The 20,256-nt window shown below is 39.9% G+C and overlaps 1 protein-coding gene and 1 long non-coding RNA gene across 4 annotated transcripts in view; one reads left to right on the forward strand and one right to left on the reverse strand.

Moving 5' to 3' along the window:
* The window catches only part of PTCH1 (patched 1), a 131,116-nt gene that overhangs the window by 26,938 nt on the left and 83,922 nt on the right, over positions 1–20,256 (reverse strand). For all 3 annotated transcript variants that reach the window (XR_013224428.1, XM_077299620.1, XM_077299615.1), the window contains exons 11-16: positions 16,759–16,857; positions 16,320–16,445; positions 10,674–10,792; positions 9,639–10,029; positions 9,057–9,366; positions 4,355–4,497 (exon numbers count right to left, since the gene is read on the reverse strand). Coding sequence is in view for 2 of the 3 variants with exons in the window: in XM_077299620.1 (XP_077155735.1) it covers positions 4,355–4,497; positions 9,057–9,366; positions 9,639–10,029; positions 10,674–10,792; positions 16,320–16,445; positions 16,759–16,857 (1,188 nt within the window). In the remaining variant the exon portion in view is untranslated. The remainder of the gene's footprint in view (positions 1–4,354; positions 4,498–9,056; positions 9,367–9,638; positions 10,030–10,673; positions 10,793–16,319; positions 16,446–16,758; positions 16,858–20,256) is intronic.
* On the forward strand, positions 586–2,621 carry LOC143794001 (uncharacterized). The gene is made up of 2 exons (XR_013220376.1): positions 586–1,259; positions 2,151–2,621. It is a non-coding gene; the product is annotated as an uncharacterized LOC143794001 (long non-coding RNA).

The following is a 20,256-nucleotide window of genomic DNA, read 5'->3' on the forward strand; positions in this document are numbered from 1 at the left end:
AAATAAGGGGGTTACTACTACTCTAAAGCTGGTGACTATACACATATACCAAATGTGCAACCTATGCAAGCAACCGGTAAGTAGGGGGGCTACTACCACCCTAAAGCTGGTCACTGGCCATTCACACAAACCAAGTGTGTAACCTATACAAGGACCCAGTAAATAAGGGGGTTACTACCACTCTAAAGCTGGTGACTATACACATATACCAAATGTGCAACCTATGTAAGCAATGGGTAAGTAAGGGGGCTACTACCACCCTAAAGCTGGTCATTGGCCATACACACATGTCAAATGTGTAACTAATACAAGGACCCAGTAAGCGGGGGCTAGCACCACTCTAAAGCTTGTGACTATAGACACATACCAAACGTGTAACCCATGTAAGGACCAAGTAAGTAAGGGAGCTAGGCCACCCTAAAGCTGGCCACTGGCAATACACACATACCAAATGTGTAACCAACACAGGGACCCAATAAGAGGGCTTCTACCACACTAAAGCTGGATATGCTTAATAGGTAGTTGTCAGATGATTGATTGTTCGACACACAGTTAACTCCACAGACACTTCTCTTTTCTCCCTCGTTTGACAGTTATTTCTCCCGCCTCTCCCATACACATGAGCGCTTAGCTCAGCTGAGCGTTTGTGAGTTTTCCACAGGGGGAAAAGAGAAATTCATTGCCAAATATAATTGGCACAGTTTATTTCCCCTAAAATCAAATCTGATAGGCCTATGAAACTCCAACTCCCAGATCCTTCTGATCCATGACATCACTTATCGAGGAGATTCATTAGCCCCCTCATTCATGTCAGATGGTGGGTAAATCGCATACAAACTGGCACTTTGAAGCAACTTTCATCTAATGTATATGAGACCTTAAAAGCCACTTGAATATTCCAGTTAGAGAATATGTAATGGGACTGAGATAGACAATTTCATGGCTTACAACAATTGTCATAAGGACTAAACAGGAGTTTACTTAGATTGGGAAAAATATAGGCATAAAGTAAAATGAAAGACTAAAACTAAAAAAAAACAACTTTTACTCATTTGATAAATTTCACGCTTCTTCAGCAATCCCCAAAGGTCTCTGTTTACTTCCCTGTGGCAGTCATGTGCTCTCTACCCAAGTGACCGCTGCAGTCAATCACTGACCTTAAAGGTCTCATGCTCTGCACCTACACCACCAAAATGGTCAGCTGAGATCTTCCCACCTATACATAGACCAGCAGGAAGAAAACGGAATTATTAGATACCGTAAGTAATACATTTTTTATTATTTTACGTCATGTACGTAACCAAATTTTTGCTGATCAAGGAAACCACCATTTGCATGGGGTGCTCTAGAATACCCTAGTAGAGAGCTAGGAATCCATAAATAGCTTCACCAGGGGACATCTGCTATATTTGAATGTCCCTTAATATGGATGAATAAAGGGAACCCTGGATTCACACAAATCTATGTACCGTATATTGATTCAATTTTTAGGTCTTCATTGACTTCTGTTTTGAAAATGCATCTCACATATGGCACCCAATGGAGCAAGCAGTATTTTTTTACGCAAGGATGGTGTACAGACGTACCTCTGCATAAAATAGCAGCAATGTACACAGCTGATTAGACTAACATTAGCTGTGATTTTTTCCACTATTTCAGCCCAAAGCTCAAAGTGAAAGACAAGATATAAACATATTTCGAGCCCCGCTTCTTTCCACTGTTCATACACGGCATGCTTATTATACACCAGTACAGAAAACAGTATGGAGAGTCAATATCTGACTAATGGTGTTCATTTCTGCCGGAACTCAATATGCCCAGCAACATTACTTAGTTGAGGCCTCTTATATAAAAAACTGGAAACAAGGCCGTTTGCTTAATGTTACATAATGGTATATAGACTACAGATATTTATCCACATAGACACAGTTGTCCTCTAAGTGATTACATTAGAAAGCAGAGGGGGTATAACCATATGAGGTTGATTTGTTTTCTTAAAGAAAAATGATAAACATCTCAGTTTTTTAATTACCCTTGAAGTGAATGGAATGGCAATGAATAAACAGTTGCTGCATTCCTAAGAAATATGACTCCCCATCTAACAAAAACATTTTCCCTTTCTTTCCCTCTTCCCCTTGTAATTACACTAGAGACCCTGTTCCATTCTTGAATCCAAGCCCTCCTGATGGACCAGTGTGCTCAACAAATGCATACAGCTGGGGGGCGAGGGTGGTTCTTGGAGGGATGACCAAGCTCCAGAAACATTTTGCAGAAACAAAGCAATGCAGAAGAAAAAGAAAGACCTGGCAAACATCCCCCCCGCACGTCTGGGTGCAGTTAACCTCCGCTGTTAACACTGAAGGAAATGCCACCCAGTAAATGAAGGAGAGCAATAAAAAATAAAACATCTGTATATGTGATCTTATGACTTTTCCTCTGTGGCTCGAGTATTTACTAAATGACCATTTATTTTAATATTAACTCATTTATTGCTGAGATCCAATGACAGCTCTCATGGGGCCAAGAATGGGTGACCTTCTAAGTCAAGGGCAGTCACAGAAGGATAGGCACATCCATTTAACCACTGCTATTTGTAAAAAAAAAAAAAGCTACAGCAGACCCCCCCAAAAAAACCTGGCAAAACTCCACGCTGAGGTCTTCTGAATGAAATGAGAAACAGTGACAGGAGCACAACGCTCTTATTCGTGCCCCCAATGATTTGAAGTATCTGGAGTTAATTAATCGTCTGGAGATGGAATAACAGCATGTCTTCAAGATGTGTCTGGTAAAGTACATCTCTACTGCAAGACCACTGCTAGGAGGTATTTCATCTCAGGTCTCGGCATCAAATTCCATACTGAGCATGTACCGTATGTAATCATTGTAGCAGAAATAATTAGGACTTGTCGTCTGTCTCCACACTTTCCACAACAGTCTCGCCACCTAAACCCTTCTCCATGTTGTCAGATGTTTTATAAATACAAATGTTTGTGGTAGCGTTAGCTCCCCCAAAATAAAATATGCCCTCAGTTTGAAAGATTCAGCCACTTATTGACATGTATATTAGCATTCAATGCTAGGCTGAACGGTTCATGGCTTAACTTGTATTCACATGTCTCACTTTACATGGCAACATCACCACTGAGGCTAGTGACTGGCTGCAGCGGTCATTTGTGTTTCGAAAGCATATCATTGCTGAAGGTTGTAAACTGTGAGACCGGTAGGGATCACCAAAGCGGTGCTACTAGAACCAGCATGGGATTAATTGAATGAATGTAAGTTACTTTTTTACTTTAAACCATTTTCTCGTTGTCCACGATTTTCTTAAACCACCACTTTGGCATTTTTTTTAATTTCACTGTTGAAGTGGTTATCACTAATGCTTATTTCCAGCCCCTAGTAAAATACTTACTAGTCACCCTTCTGATCCGAGCATGGCTCTGGTCTTATTCCGCCATCTTGTGACCGCATCTCCTGACTGATCGGTAGTCACAGGTAATGGTCACAAGCTCTCAATGTAAGTCTATACCTCGTTCTGGCACTCATAGACTGACATTGAATAGTGATCTCTAGCTCGCCCAGCAAACACTGTGATCTGGCAGGTAGAATCTGTTGAAGATGACCGAAGCGGCGCAGAGAGCAGAAGATGGCAGCTGGTAAGTATCTTAGAAGGGGCAGAGAACAGACAATAGTGATACTACTCTGGCAGTAAAATTTAATAAAAAATGCCGGAGCGGTGCTTTAATATACTGGAAAATGCTTTTAATAAACAGGAAAACATAAGTTACTTTTTTATTTTATACAATGTCCTCATTTTCACCATTTTTTGTGGTAATTTGGCATCACCACGAGACAAGGATGTCACTGAAACATCACTGTGGTTTTCTAGTCACAGAGGGCCAAAAGTTAATACAATTAGGGACAAAAGAAAAATGTAAAATACAATATACTAGAAAATGTCTTGTTTTTCAATGACTGTGAAATAGAGTTGCTGCGAACCAATTTGCACGTCCCATTCCACACCCACGACAATGGTTTTTGGCTGTTGCACGGGAGCAGGAGCACCATCTTTTAACTGCCGCCATCAGCAGCTTTTTTGATTAGTAGACCTGGCACGAGGTCATCATTGTGGCATCACACACAAGTGATGTCACACGAGGCCAGCTAATCAAAAGAAGAGGCATGGATACCCAGAGGTTAAGAGGTGGTTCTCCTGCTCCGGTACTATGGCCACCAACCGCTGTTGTGGTAGACGGAATGGGACGTATAAATCCATTTGCACCAATGATTTTTAATGATCATGGATTTCAATTTTTGTGAAATAATTGCCAATATTTTACATTCACTTTCTTACCCGACTAAGGTCGATAGGTTTATCTGTGTTGCCAGTCTGTATTAACAATTTGTAAGCTAGGACTGCATCATCAGAGCCGTTTCTGTAATTATTATAAGTTATTTTCCCAGCTTCCCATTCACTGTCAAAAGTATCTTGTAGTCCTATAAAAAAGAAAAAAGAGAATTCAACAACCTGTCAAGTCATGCATGCCAAAAAAGCTGTTAACATTACATCATCATATCACTGAAAATAGAATTTGCAGATAAGCTCCACATTTTACAAATTATATTTCATGTGTTATTGGTCCCACTCATCAAAAGGCCGAATACTTTACAATAATCAATACCAGTTGTTGAATAAGTTATTAAAAATTTCTAACATCATTTGTTAGGTAGCACATGAATTATTCATCAGAATAAAATAAAGAAGGGAAGATAGAATAATTCATTAAATAGATGTTATATAATAAAATGGATACATACCTGGGAAATAAATACTACTGCTAATGTCAGAGAAGTCAGACTATTACACCTATGTACAGGGAAACTACCTTCCTGAGTAAAGGATGGCTTAGGGGATTAACTAACAATTAGAGGAAACAAGCCATTTGTAATACATGGATGACTTTGAGTCCTTCAGAGTAGTATCTAGTATACAATCTGGCTTGTAGAGGGGTTTCTCGACTCCATGACGCCCACAGGCTTTAATAGGACATACTGACAGGGATTGTCTTTAAGAGACATCCCCTTTAAAGTAGTGATCTCAAGCAAAACATAAAAGAATTGACATATATTAGTAAATCACAATATGAAGTAAGAAGAGTAGACAAGATTTGATAATCACACTTCTCACATAGAGATACTGACATTCACATTTTTAGCCAGGGCAGCCATATTTGCTGTGGCAGACATAGTTGCATTAGTAGTCTCCCATAAATAAAGGAAAAATCCTTGGGAGCAGGGATGAATCTACCTATACAGCCGATACAATATGCAGCTACCGTAAGTGTTTTTGTTTTTATTTGAGCTATTAGCTCTCTAGCACACTTGCACTTTATTATTGGAATACCTCTCTGTTTTGTCCTTTATTTATGAGGTAGAGATTACTCCTATAAGGGTCATTTAATGAAACTGCGACTACAGCCACTTGTTATACTTTAAGCCTGACACCCATATACCAGTGGATTTGTTTCTCTAGCACTTACAGTCATCTTTTTTATCACATGTTGCTAGTTTGTTAGACAATTTATTTGTCTCTTTAGATCAACCATATATCCAACTGTACACCTTTGAGATGTTTTATTTGAGTGGACAGGCCATACTATTATATATCAACACCGCTTATCATCTGCATGCTAGTTCATAGCCATATTAGCTAATTAAAGTAATACAGCTATTGTTGTTCTCTGACCCAGTCTAACTAGGCATTACCCAGTTTCTATACACAGTAGTCGGCAAGTGTGACTGAGCTTATGCAAATGCATTGGCTCCATCTGGATTGAATGCATCTGTTTTCTCTGATAGATTAAGGGATTGAAGGGACAGCCGTCATGGAGCGGGGAGCCACATCCCAAAATTAGGGTGCCAATCTCCGCTGTTAGGGAGGCCATCAGACTATAAGGCCTACTAGGGGGAGGGTTAGGTTTATTTTACTACCTCCCAGAGACCGCTGCCTGGATTCCCTGTATATTATCCCTATAGGTATATAGGTGTTTTATATTTTATAATTTTTTGGTATTATTTTTTGATCATTAGTAAAAGTTTATTTTTAAGGGCTATTCTTTTTCTGGTTGGTTTTTGGTACACGCTACCCCTCTATGAATCCATTCATATTGTTTTTTGATAATTTAGAGAATGTCAGAAAGAGAGTTCAATTGCTGGAAAGTTCACAGAGAACGGTCTTTATGGCCTATTAGAACACAGCAATTGGGGCCAGGCATGACTGGAAAAGAGGATGCATACAACATTCATCATGAATCATACTGAGCTACTGTTCGGCAGGTTAAAATAGAAAGTTCCGTGACAAGAGAACTCAAGAACTAATAAAAATACTTCAGTTTTTGGGCTTCATATAGCATCTCAGCTGCTTCTCGGGCACAGTGTGAGTGAACACGATTTTGTCAATTTGTTCCATCTGTTCAACTTGTGCAGCTAATACAAGATGTGGGATCTGCTGCCAGCATGTGTAAAGATCACAGCCAACATCTATTCACTCTCAACTGCTCCTTTCCTCTCTGCCATCCTGTTAGGGGAGAGGGAGCGCAGGGAGACACTGAGCCTCTCAGAATACAAGTGGTGGCGGGCAGGTAATCTGGAGCACATTTCATACAGGAAGCCATAGCTCAGCACATGCTGACCACTGCACAAACATACATGACAATTCACAGCCTGGAGAGAAAGAAGAATGGGATGACGAGATACAAGGCCCCCTACAATTGTGCGAGAAATGTGAAATCCAACCCTTCATTACAGGACATCAATCCCAAACACATGTTGTCCTTCTCATGGAGAGGTGCTTAAACTTGCTTTCTTGCTGAAAGCTAGTTAATGCCTTTCATTGTTTTTACAGGAAATAGCGTTCAGTCCAAAATAACTATGTCCATGGTTCATTCATTCATTTACATGTGAAATGCAAGCAAATATGTTCCTATGCATGTCTGAAAAGCATAAGGCATGGTGAAAGAGTGAAAATGGCTGAATGTCCAATGTGCAGGGGAGTAATCAAGTACTGATAGTATAAAACATTTAAAAAAATGTATAAAGCAAATACAAACTACAATTAATAAGTACTGTACACAGATCGATAAAGTATTCTTGTGATTTACTCAGAACCAAACTACCTAACCGCTTTCTAATAACCTCCACAATATTTAACAGCTGCAGAAGAAATCACAGTACCGTTTCCCAGATGGAAAGCAGGGGAACTCGTGAGATGAAAAGATATCAGATTAAAAACAAATATAAAATTACAATCAGAGCACAAAAAATAAGAAATTGGTTGGAAGAGAGATGTTATCATTTTTAAGGAATGCAATTACACTGCTACAGTTGCTTAAACAAAATTTAGTCTAATCTGTCTTCCTTTAGCTATGTGGTGTTTTCTTTAACCGATCACTGATGCTTTTTTTGCTTTATAAAACTCCCCATCGTAGTGAAAGGCCTAAAACAATAAGACTAGTAAAAACTTGTGAAACCCTCGGAACAATGAGGCATGTCTCAAAGAGATTACACACAGCTAGACCTACCCACTGAGAATGTGACCAGAAATGCAATACCACCCAAGTCTACAAGCCACAAAACCACAACTGACACACAAAGTTCCTCCAATAAATACCCGTCAAAGACTCAGAAAAAGATCAGAGTGCGCATCAATCCACAGTAAGTGCACGTCCCAGATGGCTCCATTTCCCTTTATCACTAAGGGAATTTTAGCCCAAATTAAACTAATGAAATAACAAGATTAGACATAAAAAATGATCTTCTCTGTTCTATCATTCCTGTTCATAGCCTAGAGACAGAAAAAAAGTCCAATGTAAAAGCACTGACCATGACTGAGTCATTGTGGATGTTAGATATATACTGTATATATATATATATATATATATATATATATATATATATATATATATATATATATATATATATATATATATATATATATATAAACTGTATGTATATATGAATTCTTAATAATCTGAAGGATTCATGGTACGGAAATCACATGTATTAATAAATTCGCAGGAGTTTGGTCCAGCGGCCAGGTCAGTATTCCATGGCCGCGGGACCAAACTCCTGCGAATTTATTAATACATGTGATTTCCGTACCATGAATTCTTCAAATTATTAAGAACTTGGTAACAGTATAATAAGTGATTTTCAAGGAATACATTTATTTAGATTTAAATGGGACATTTTAGAATTTTTTTATTCCCAGTCTATAAGACCCCCTGAAATAATGAACACCATAGATTTCCAGATACAGTCATTCTTTTTCCAACCATCCATACATACAACACTCAGATTTGGATATAAGTACAAAAATCTCAGAGAAGCACTAATTTAATTCTCTGATGAAAATTGTATGACCAGCTACAGGAATACAGTGCTACGAGTCATTTAGGAGTTCTTCATATTTTAGAATGATCGAGCAGAAATTTCGGGTTTGTTATGATTGATATACAGTTATCTAACATCCACAATGACTCTTGAAATCATCGGGTCAGTGCTTTTACATTGAACTGTCTCTAGGCTGTGAACAGGAATGATAGAACAGAGAAGATCATTTGTTTTGTCTCTAATCTTGTTATTTCATTAGTTTAAATTCTGTGGCTGATGGAGTCCTGCAAACTGACTCCTACCTACTGGCATTCCCGGCGCCTCTTCTGATTAGTTGAGCCGGCACAATATCACGAATATCACGTGTGTGCCGCACCATGTTGACTAATTAACATAGAAGAGCTGGTGATGTCAGGAGACAATTCATAGGGCTCCATCGGCCATGGAATACAGGCCCAGCCGCTGGACTAAGGTCCTGTTAATTATCTCATCTCCTGTAGGTATACTTAGGTAAAATATCCACAGACACTAGATGGCAGCCACTCAGACAGTTCAAGTGCACAGTTTTAGTGTCACCTGAATATCATAGCTAATTGAACTGTCAATTTTTTACAGACATTTGGGTACATCTAGTGATCTAAGGCATCATATTATCATGACCTTACCTTGCAGCCAGTCCCTGAAGTAATGGAGCCACATTTTGGGAAGCTGGTTTTCACCCTCTAGCAAAATGTACTTAACACTGGAAAAACTCTTGTGCAGGTCATAGAGCAATTGCTGTGCGCGGGGATAGTCTGCCTTCTGCGTCACCACATACATGTTGTAGAAAGAGAAGTACTTAAATTGGGCAGCGATGAAGTCATACTCCTGGGTTTCCCGGGGCACAATATCAGTGAGATCCAATCCATCTCGGACACGTGTGGTGCCATATAGACTAATGCCAAGCAGGGCCAAAAAAAACAATATCACCACAATCTGTGAATTAAAAAAATGCAACAACATAAAATTATAGAAAATGTAAGCAATGTGACACAGATAAAGCCTATGCTAGAGTTTGTGGCATAGACATGTCTACATTCATAAATTCAATAGGTTAAAAAACATAGTACATCTGTATTCTTTTATTGAATGCAATGTTTTCCATTACACAAGATGAAGTTTTATTCTCAGTATATTGTATATATTGCTACACACTATAATGGTTTCTGTTGAATTCGTATTTTGGGAAGGTTGCAGCAGGGATTTACCTTTGTTGTTGGCTTCAAGAGAAAAGGGGCATAGTGCTTCTCAGCAAATGATGCCAATGTCCACTTGCTACAGGAAGGCTCAACGCAGTTAAAACCAGGGTCAAGTAGGTCCCGTGTGGAGTTTGTGCTCTCTGGGGCCAGACTGCTAGCATCATGGGATGTCGACACTGATGGTTGCACAGAGATTTCAGATAGAGGTTCCGCTGTGGTGTAATATGATTGGGTTCGGGGGTCATACTCTGTCCGCAATTGGACGGTTGATTGCATAGTGATTTGTGTTTCCCGAGCAAAGCTGTGGCTACTGTATGGCGGCGGTGGACTGTAGCTTGTATTCTCATTGTTATCCATGTATACTTGGGGCTCAATTTGAATCACTCTACTAACACATGGACTGTAAGGAAAAAAGAATGGCAGTTAGCAAATACATCTGAGGCTTCTCATTAGCAAATCACATCTAATTTTTTAGCTCTTGAAGGGTTTGTCTCATCAAGACAATCCTTGTCTGAATTATCTACCAGGGCATATGAATATCATACAAAGGGGTCACGTCTTTAGAACTTCCTTTCATGGGCCAGAATGAAGAGATCCTAAAAAAGAGGAGCTCTGGCTTATAGGCATTATAATGCCACCATTTATACGCATGGGCACAAGCACTTATATAATTCCCTTACTGCAACGACAAGTAGTTTTTGATACTGTATTCATGGCGCTCAACTAATCACCTAAATTTTTAGTATAAAGTTTAGTGGCTCAATAGAAAGTGAAAGGGAATAAATTATATATTTTAAACAGCAATGCCATTTTCAGATCTTTAGAAAGGTACCATGAGAAAATAAGTGCAGGTGCAAGTGACACACATAACAACTGCCTTGTAAAAAGAAATTGTGTATGGTAAAACCCATACGCAAAATAATGGTATATTACTTTTCAATTTTATTTGTTTTTTTTACAGATACATTTATAATGATTTCTAAAAACACCAAACGTATAATCCAATTGTAAAAGTTTTCTGAAATATATTGAAATAACGTTTACCTGCTGAAGCAGCAAAAGATATCAAGCCTGCGATCTCTTCTGCGATACAGGTCCATGCTTAAAATGGCAGGAAATATCAGAAGAACCATGGCAAAGTTGAACACCACCACAACGGCAGCCTGAGGTATACAACAAAAAAATCACAAATATTGTACAGTACATAAAGAGAAATACAAAATACCAGTCAAATAGTACCTACTATATCTATTCAGGAAACACATAATGTGTATATATATACACAAGTACGTCTCACTAAATCAGAAATGTTGGCCTACTGAAAAGTGTGTTCAGTAAATGCACTCAATACTTGGTCGGGGCCCCTTTTTCATCAATTACTCCATCAATGCGTTGTGGCATGGAGGCGATCAGCCTGTGGCACTGCTGAGGTGTTATGGAAGCCCAGGTTGCTTTGATAGCAGCCTTCAGCTCCTCTGCATTGTTGGGTCTGGTATCTTATCTTCCTCTTGACAATACCCCATAGATTCTTTATGGGGTTAAGATCAGGCCAGTTGGCTGGCCAATCAAGCACAGTGATACTGTTGTCTTTAAACCAGGTATTGGTACTTTTGGCAGCGTGACCAGGTGCCAAGTCCTGCTGGAGAATGAAATTTCCATCTCAAAAAAGCTTGTCCCCAGAGGGAAGCATGAAGTGCTCTAAAATTTCCTGGTAGACTGCTGTGATGACTTTGGTATTGATAAAACACAGTGGAGCTACAGCAGCAGATGACATGGCTCCCCAAACCATCACTGATTGTGGAAACTTCACACTAGACCTCAAGCAGCTTGCATTGTGTGCCTCTCCACTATTCCTCCAGACTCTGGGACTTTGATTTCCAAATGAAATGCAAAATTTACTTTAATCTAAAACAACACCTTGGACCACTGAGCAACAGTCCAGTTCTTTTTCTCCTTGGCCCAGGTAAGACGCTTCTGGCGTTGTCTATTGGTCATGAGTGGCTTGACACAAGGAATGCGACACTTGTAGCCCATGTCCTGGATACGTCTGTGTGTGGTGGCTCTTGAAGCAATGACTCCAGCAGAAGTCCACTCCTTGTGAATCTGCCCCAAATTTGTTGAATGGCCTTTTCTTAACAATCCTTTCAAGGCTGCGGTTTATCCCAGTTGTTGTACGCCTTTTCCTACCACACTTTTTCCTTCCACTCAACTTTCCATTAATATGCTTGGATACAACACTCTGAACAGCCAGCTTTTTTAGCATTGACCTTGTGGAGTGTGTAAGTGACTGCCTTCTTGACATCTGTCAAGTCAGCAGTCTTCCCCATGATTGCGGAGCCTACTGAAACAGACTACGGGACCTTTTTAAACGCTTAGGAAGCCTTTGAAGGTGTTTTTTGTTTATTATTCTAATTTACCTAGTGTAAGATTGCTCTCACTGAGTGTATTGGGGGACACTCGCTTGGCACGGGATTAACGTGGTCAGGAACGATTTTTCACACAAAACAGGCAATACGGTTTATTAAAGTGTCATAAACCGGGTTTGCATAGTTCATATTATACATTTCATGAAACACAACAGGCACCAACTGGTGATATTAACTTGCAGCTTTATCTTAAACACTTCATATACGGCTTTGTCTCACAGACACTAAACATGCTGGACCTCTCACTTTGCCCAGTTACCATGGGTGTCTGTACGCCGTACAGTTCACAAATGTCCCAAGTCATATACAGCGCATATGACACTGAGTCGCAGTCTCTAAACACGCTGAACCTCACTTCGTTCAGTTGCCGTGGGAGACCACACAGTTCATAAACTCTCACAAGCACCAACAGTCTGTATAGGTACCTGACGGGAGCTCCTGCTCCACCTGCTGACTCCTTGTCAGTCCACTCTTCCGGGAAAGCTGCCTCACGGGGATCACCAACTTGCCTGGGCGGCATACCTTAGTCAGTCCAGACCCACCAAAGGACGGTAGCTTCCCCAACACAGACCATCCAGAATCATAGTCTTTCTGTGTGCTATTCACGGATCCGGTCCTACTCCCAGAAACTCCCAACACACCAGCATGAGCTCTTCAGGAATCCCACATGTGGCCTGTCCAGGTGCTATTCAGGACTTCGTCCAACACCCCAGGCATGTGACCTGCCCGGGTTATATTCAGGACCTCGTCCAACACCCCAGGCATAAGACCTGTCCAGGTGCTATTCAGGACGTCAGTCCAACACTGCAGGCATATGACCTGTCCAGGTTCTATTCAGGACCTCGTCCAACACCCCAGGCATGTGACCTTCAGGACTCCTACTCCCAGGAAATCCAACACATACTTCCAGGACCTTCACCACTCAGGTCCAAACACTGGAACCACACAGGAACATGTGACCCACACCCTGGTCACATTATATACCCTTAACCACTCCCCTGGGTGGGAGTGTGGATGTGTGGCTAGTTTGTCCCGCCCATCTCACATCACTAGCCTAGTAAGTCTCCCTTACAACTACACTATACATATACACACTCTTGAGGGACTACAGGTCCCAGAACAACAACATTGCATCAGACTTACCACGCAGACTCCCTCTGCAACACATATCGGCCACTCACAATTCTGCCAATCACTGTTTCACCACCATTATAACAACAAATACACCTCCATGCATATCCCAAGTGGTCACTGCATCACACTAGATAATGACTTTTGGGTTTTCATTGGCTGTAAGCCATAATCATCAACATAACCAGAAATAAACACTTGAAATAGATCACTCTGTTTGTAATGACACAATTTCACTTTTTGTATTGAAGAACTGAAATGAGCTTTTTGATGATATTCTAATTTAGTGAGAAACACACACACACACATATATATATATATATATATATATATATATATATATACACCAGTCAAATTGTATCTACTATATCTATTCCAAACACACATAATTTATGCATATATGGTAAATAGGGAAAAATAAGAAGTACCAATCAAATAAAATCTACTGTACCTAAGAAGAAGAAATATAATCTATATATACATATACCGTAAATACCAGTCACATACTGAACTTATACTGATGAATAATACGAATAATAACTAATAAATATTAGTATGACAGCTTGTCAAATTGACAGTGCAACTTTAGCAATTGTAATTACATTGGCTTATAAGGAGTGATTATGCATCCAGTACATAATGAATTATGCTTATGGCCCTTTGTATTGTAGATACACCTATCAGCTACAGTAGCAGAATTTATTTTCTTCTGTATCTCTAGCTCGTCTATGGTTACTAAGACACAGAATGAGTAAGCCATATGTCCACGGCAGCTAGTGATCAGTAGTGATCTGCTAGACTACACAAGCCTTTCCTATGTGGTCACATTTAAAGCCCTTGTAAGGTTTCACTGTTCCAGTGTTTAAAAATCTGGAGCTTTCTGCCTGCAACTGATGTCAGAGAAGAATAGGAGGTCTGTGCTAGAACTACCCAGGGAAAAGCTAGTATGCCTTCTTAGATGGGGCCCTGCCCAAGGTATGTATGTTTTCTTTGCCATTCCTGGCAGACCACACAGGGAGAGTGGGTGTACTGCATAGCTTGAAGTGATGAGCAGATGAGGACGCCTGTCAGCTCAAGCTCCACATTACAGCTGCTCCTTAGTAACTCCCTTCTTTATCCAACTATTGTGTAAAGCCTCTTTTTGTCCAGTATATGACTCCAGCATTACCTATTATCTATTCAAGATAGAGGTTTGGAAAGGTGACAGGCAGGACTAAAAGAGAGGCTAATGGGAGAAACTGCAGCTTTTTCTCTAGGAATGAATGTAAATGCCACGCATTGCTGAATCAGACTTAAGCATGCATAAAATATCACATGGCTTTTATTTCATCTGTGCAAGTGCACATGTGAGCTTATCAGAAGGCAATGCATCACACAGCTCGCACCTATATACAAATTATTGCACGTATCCATTGAAACCTATTTCAGAGGTAAAAACGACAAATTCTGATTTTGCATCATAAGCACCTTTCGTGTCTCGGAATATTCCAGATTTTGGGTGCTGGTATGTTAAGTTTTTGTTTGGTTCAATACAAGTGTTGTTGCTGTAATACAGACACTAAAAGATGACCATATTACAAGTGTCTGAAATCAGCTTTAGGCTCTCCGCACACAGTGTATTAACCCTATGCATGTCGCCTTTGCCAGGGAAAAGCTTCCAGAGTAAACAGAGTATACGGGAAATGAATTAATGGGCTTAATTCTCTTTGTCAAGCTGGTATATGATGGCATACTTATTTATCAACTACATAGAAAAGATCATCAGATTGTTCTTTATTATATGTAAGGTCACTGCCAAAAAGCCTAAGTAGACCATTTTCTTTTTTACAATGAGACCCTTACAGGAAGCGTATGGCACTATATCCCTTCGATTAGGTATAGGTCAGGAAATGGAAGCCTAAGATGTAGTGTCAGGACTCAAACCCAGCAGCTCTTATGCACCAGGCGGCAGCTCTTCCCTTTGAGCTATTCAGCTTGCTGGAGAGTCCTGTGCTAACCCGGATACTTGTACCTGTGTTGTTTCTGAGTGTCTCCACTCTGATTGAACACCCTATTTAAACCTGGCATTGCACTCCCTTCCTTGCAAGATTATTGAGCTACCAGACTCTAGTCAATCTTCCTTTCACCTGTTCCTTCATTCTAAGATTATACTGCTGTTTCCGTGTACCGACTCCTTGGCTATCCCTGACTACGTTACGTGCTGCTCCTTTAAACTACATTGCTGCTCCTGTGTACCGACCCCTTGGCTATCCCTCACTACATTATCTGCCGTTGCTGCCCCTAGTGGTTGCCATACCACTACTCTAACCCAGGTCAGTCCATAACATGTAGTGTGCACGATTTACACAATTATTGACAGTAGAGATAATCTACATAAAGGAGTACTTTCTTACTTAGTCTAAAGTCCATACATGCTTGCAGATTGGATTTCAGTGCATTATTTTTAAAATTTACAGTTAATGCTCTATTCACACCTGTGTTCACACCCCATCATGGCCAATGGGATCTGTCGGGCACCACTGATGGCAGTCATATGGCACTTCTGTTATTTTCATTGTTCTGCTTAAATGAAGAAACAGAACAATGGAAACAAGAACACGGTGTATGTGATCAAATGAAAGAGGTTGTCCGGTCCAAAGTTATAAGTCTGCAGTCACTCTGTATGACTGCAGACTCATGCACGCACTGTGTGGTGTGGGGATTTTCCGGTTTATGAGCTCTGAGCAGGGACTGGAGGGTATGTATACGTTATACATACTCCTGACCAGGACCAGTGAGCGTGGCCTCGCTTCCATACACTTGTTTGAAGAGAGGCCGTCTCCTCTAGTCAGCTATGCCCACTGGACGTCTGCATCACTAGTCAGGGCGCGGCCTCACTCTATACAAGTGTATGGAGCGAGGCTGCACCCACTGGACAGGCTCTGGTGTTTGCATAACGAACACATACCCTCCTGTCCCGACTCAGAAACCAGTGAATCCTCGCAGTGCACAGTGCACCTGCTGGGGGTATTCATAAGTCTGCAGTCACACAGAGTGACTGCAGACTTATCGACTTGGATCGGACAACCCCTTTACCTCTACACAAAAATTCACACATAAATTTTTTTTTTTTGAGAAAAATAAAAAATATTACTTGGAGAGAAAAGGCCCTGAGTGCAGGAATGGGTATTAGGGCAGCCATGAAGAAGGCAGTCACATTGCTGATAGAGGTGAGGGCAACACTAGCTCCGGTTCTTTTTAAACATTCCCCAGTTCTGTCCTAAAAGTAAAAATAAAAAAATATATTTATTCAACACATTAACCAAATGTTTTTGCCACCACAATAGGTAGCAAAACGGTTTTATGTTTACATGATCGTTAGGACACATTGTTAGCAAATGCCACTCGTAACTTTGATTCCCTGGAAGGGATGGAGGATGTGGAGCAGTATTCATTTCCTGGAAAGGATGGAGCACGTCGGCCCTAAATCGGCATTGAATAACGTAATGTTAAACTTTCGGCATAGCATATGCCTCCTGGAAAAAATACCTCTCTAACAAAGACACTTTTTCATTTTCAAGTTTTGTAATTACCTCAAATGGAATCCTATTATTTTGGCCTGTTTCACTAAACGCATGTGCCAACAGAAAGACATCGTCTACACCAACCCCGAGAGCAAGAAAAGGCAGAACCTGTGAGGAACAATGCAGGCAGTGAATACTTGACACACAAATACAATCTTTGGCAGTCATACTGTACATGCACCCTAAGTAACATGCCCATTCATCTCAGAAGCTTGCTATAGAAGAATGAGGTCTTTCGCAGACAGACATTTTTTGCATTCAGGAATACTTGGCTCTTCCATAGTCTAAAGTGCCATTAAAGTATAGTCTCACCTTCAGTGAACTTAAGCTAATAAATGAGGGAATTCCATAAATAGCAGTTCCCTAATATACATCTATTATACACAGGCCAACAAAAAACAACTTTTTTTATGTTTCTTTGATGAAAATAGGCAAATATTACTAATTTTGGGTCGAGAAACTCAAATATACCCACAGAATTGTTTAATTAGCTCTCGTTTTTTAGATACACGCCATGGAAGTATGTGCTGTAGGTAGCGAGAAGAATTCATTACAAGAGTATAAATTGCACAGTACAGTACACATATTTAGTATCGCCGCGTCCGTAACGACCCAACCTATAAAACTGTCCCACTAGTTAACCCCTTCAGTAAACACCGTAAGAAAAAAAAAAAAAAAAACGAGGCAAAAAACAACGCTTTATTACCATACCGCCGAACAAAAAGTGGAATAACACGCGATCAAAAAGATGGATATAAATAACCATGGTACCGCTGAAAACGTCATCTTGTCCCGCAAAAAACAAGCCGCCATACAGCATCATCAGCAAAAAAATAAAAAAGTTATAGTCCTCAGAATAAAGCGATGCCAAAATAATTATTTTTTCTATAAAATAGTTTTTATCGTATAAAAGCGCCAAAACATTAAAAAATGATATAAATGAGGTATCGCTGTAATCGTACTGACCCGACGAATAAAACTGCTTTATCAATTTTACCAAACGCAGAACGGTATAAAGAAATTCATGAATAGCTGGTTTTTGGTTATTCTGCCTCACAAAAAACGGAATAAAAAGTGATAAAAAATGGTCACGTGTCCGAAAATGTTACCAATAAAAACGTCAACTCGTCCCGCAAAAAACAAGACCTCACATGACTCTGTGGACCAAAATGTGGAAAAATTATAGGTCTCAAAATGCCACGTATATAAGTGCCACGTATTTAAGTGCCACGTATAAGTGCCACGTATTTAAGTGCCACGTATAAGCAAAGTAATGATGGTAAGCAGTCTTCACAAGTGGAGTAATTGGTCTTCTTTGGTTGGCAAATGTCACATAACCACACACGTAACAAAAATTGTTAACAATATTTGCACATTTACGAGGCATTTTCAAAGTGTAAATTCTCTCCACAAAATTACTGCAACAAGAGAAAGAGACTTCAATTAGTACAAACTATGCAGACACAATTTATAAAATGGCTGACATTGGTTCAACAGGTCTGTAATCAGGTTTACCAATACACATTTGTTGAAAATTCAAAATTTCCCTATTTTCCTGCATAATAATCTTAAATGACCTGTATCTCAGCAACAAGAGCTAATAATGATTTTTAAGTAACATATTCGTTTTTAGGATGCTAAAATTATTACAAACCAGCTATTTTCATTTCAGAAACATTTTCACTGTTGGCCAGTGTTATTGGAGAAGTAGAGGCATTCTGATCATAAAGCGGGGAAGCCGCAGGGAATACAAATTCCTCACTGCCTCCCTGTCAGAAGTCATTGGCAGCCTATGCTTCTGTTCCTTTGGGTGGGAGACATTCTTCTGAAGGATTTTCAGGGTACAGATTGGGAATCTGTACTCCCCACAGCCAAACAAGTATCTTATCAATAAGACAGCTTCTGCGAGATCCATAATAATAAGTCTATTTGATTCATATACAGGTGCTTCTCAAAAATTTTAATATCATCTAAAACTTAATTTATTTCAGTCCTTCAATACAAAAAGTGAAACTCGTATATTATATGGAGTCATTACAAACAGAATGATCTATTTCAAGTGTTTATTTCTGTTAATGTTGATGATTATGGCTTACAGCCAATGAAAACTCAAAAGTCATTATCTCATTAAACTAGAATACTTTACAACACCAGCTTGAAAAATTATTTTAAAATCCGAAATGTTGGCCTAGTGAAATGTATGTTCAGTAAATGCCCTCAATACTTGGTCAGGGCTCCTTTTGCATCAATTACTGCATGAATGCGGTGTGGCATGGAGGCGATCATCCTGTGGTACTGCTGAGGTGTTATGAAAGACCAGGTTGCTTTGATAGCAGCCTTCAGCTTGTCTGCATTGTGGCGTCTGGTGTCTCTCATCTTCCTCTTGACAATACCCCATACATTCCCTATGAGTTGAAGGTCAGGCGAGTTTTCTGGTGTTGTTTATTGGTCATAAGTAGCTTGACACAAGGAATGCGATAACTTGTAGTCCATGTCCTGGATATGTCTGTGTGTGGTGGCTCTTGAAGCAATAACTTCAGCAGCAGTCCACTCCTTGTGAGTCTCCCACAAATTTTTGAGTGGCGTTTTCTTAACAATCCTTTCAACGCTGCGGTTATCCCGGTTGCTTGTGCACCTTTTTCTACCACACCTTTTCCTTCCACTCAACTTGCCATTAATATGCTTGGATACAGCACTCTGTGAACAGCCAGCTTCTTTAGCAATGACCTTTTGTGGCTTACCGTCCTTGTGGAGTGTGTCAGTGACTGCCTTCTGGACATCTGTCAAGTCAGCAGTCTTCCCCATGATTGTGGAGCCTACTGAAACAGACCATGCAACCTTTTTAAACGCTTAGGAAGCCTTTGCATGTGTTTTTTGTTAATTATTCTAATTTACTGAGATAATGACTTTTGGGTTTTCATTGGCTGTAAACCATAATCATCAACATTCACAGAAATAAACACTTGGAATAGATCACTCTGTCTGTAATAACTCTATATAAGATATAGGAGTTTCACTTTTTGTATTGAAGAACTGAAATAAATTAATTTTTGGATGATATTCTAATTTTGTGAGATGCACCTGTATGTAAAGATACAAATAATGTTTACTGCCAGTTAAAATCCAGGCTCCACTCTCCTGACATGTTAGTTTTAGTAAATACCTATATTCCCTATAATATACCCATCCTGACGCAACTTTTCTAAGAACTCAGCGGTAAGCCACTCCTGTTTATTCCTTCTTGATATTGACTGGATGTTACCAGTTGGGGGTGTGTGCCTTTAGGTCGGTCTGGATGGATGAAACATTAAGGCTTTATATCTGAAATGTGTAGGTTTGTTCTCATAATGCAGGCACCATCACTTTTTTAATGCGGAAATAAATGTGAAGTTTTAAATCCATAACTTGTGTCATCACTGGATGATTTTCTTTCGCTGCTGATTTCTACGCCTGGACCTGGGCAGCTTTGTCTGATGTATACATCGTGAACACCACTCCAGTTTTGTT

The sequence above is a fragment of the Ranitomeya variabilis genome, chromosome 1 (genome assembly GCF_051348905.1).
Source record: "Ranitomeya variabilis isolate aRanVar5 chromosome 1, aRanVar5.hap1, whole genome shotgun sequence".
Lineage (NCBI taxonomy): Eukaryota > Metazoa > Chordata > Amphibia > Anura > Dendrobatidae > Ranitomeya > Ranitomeya variabilis.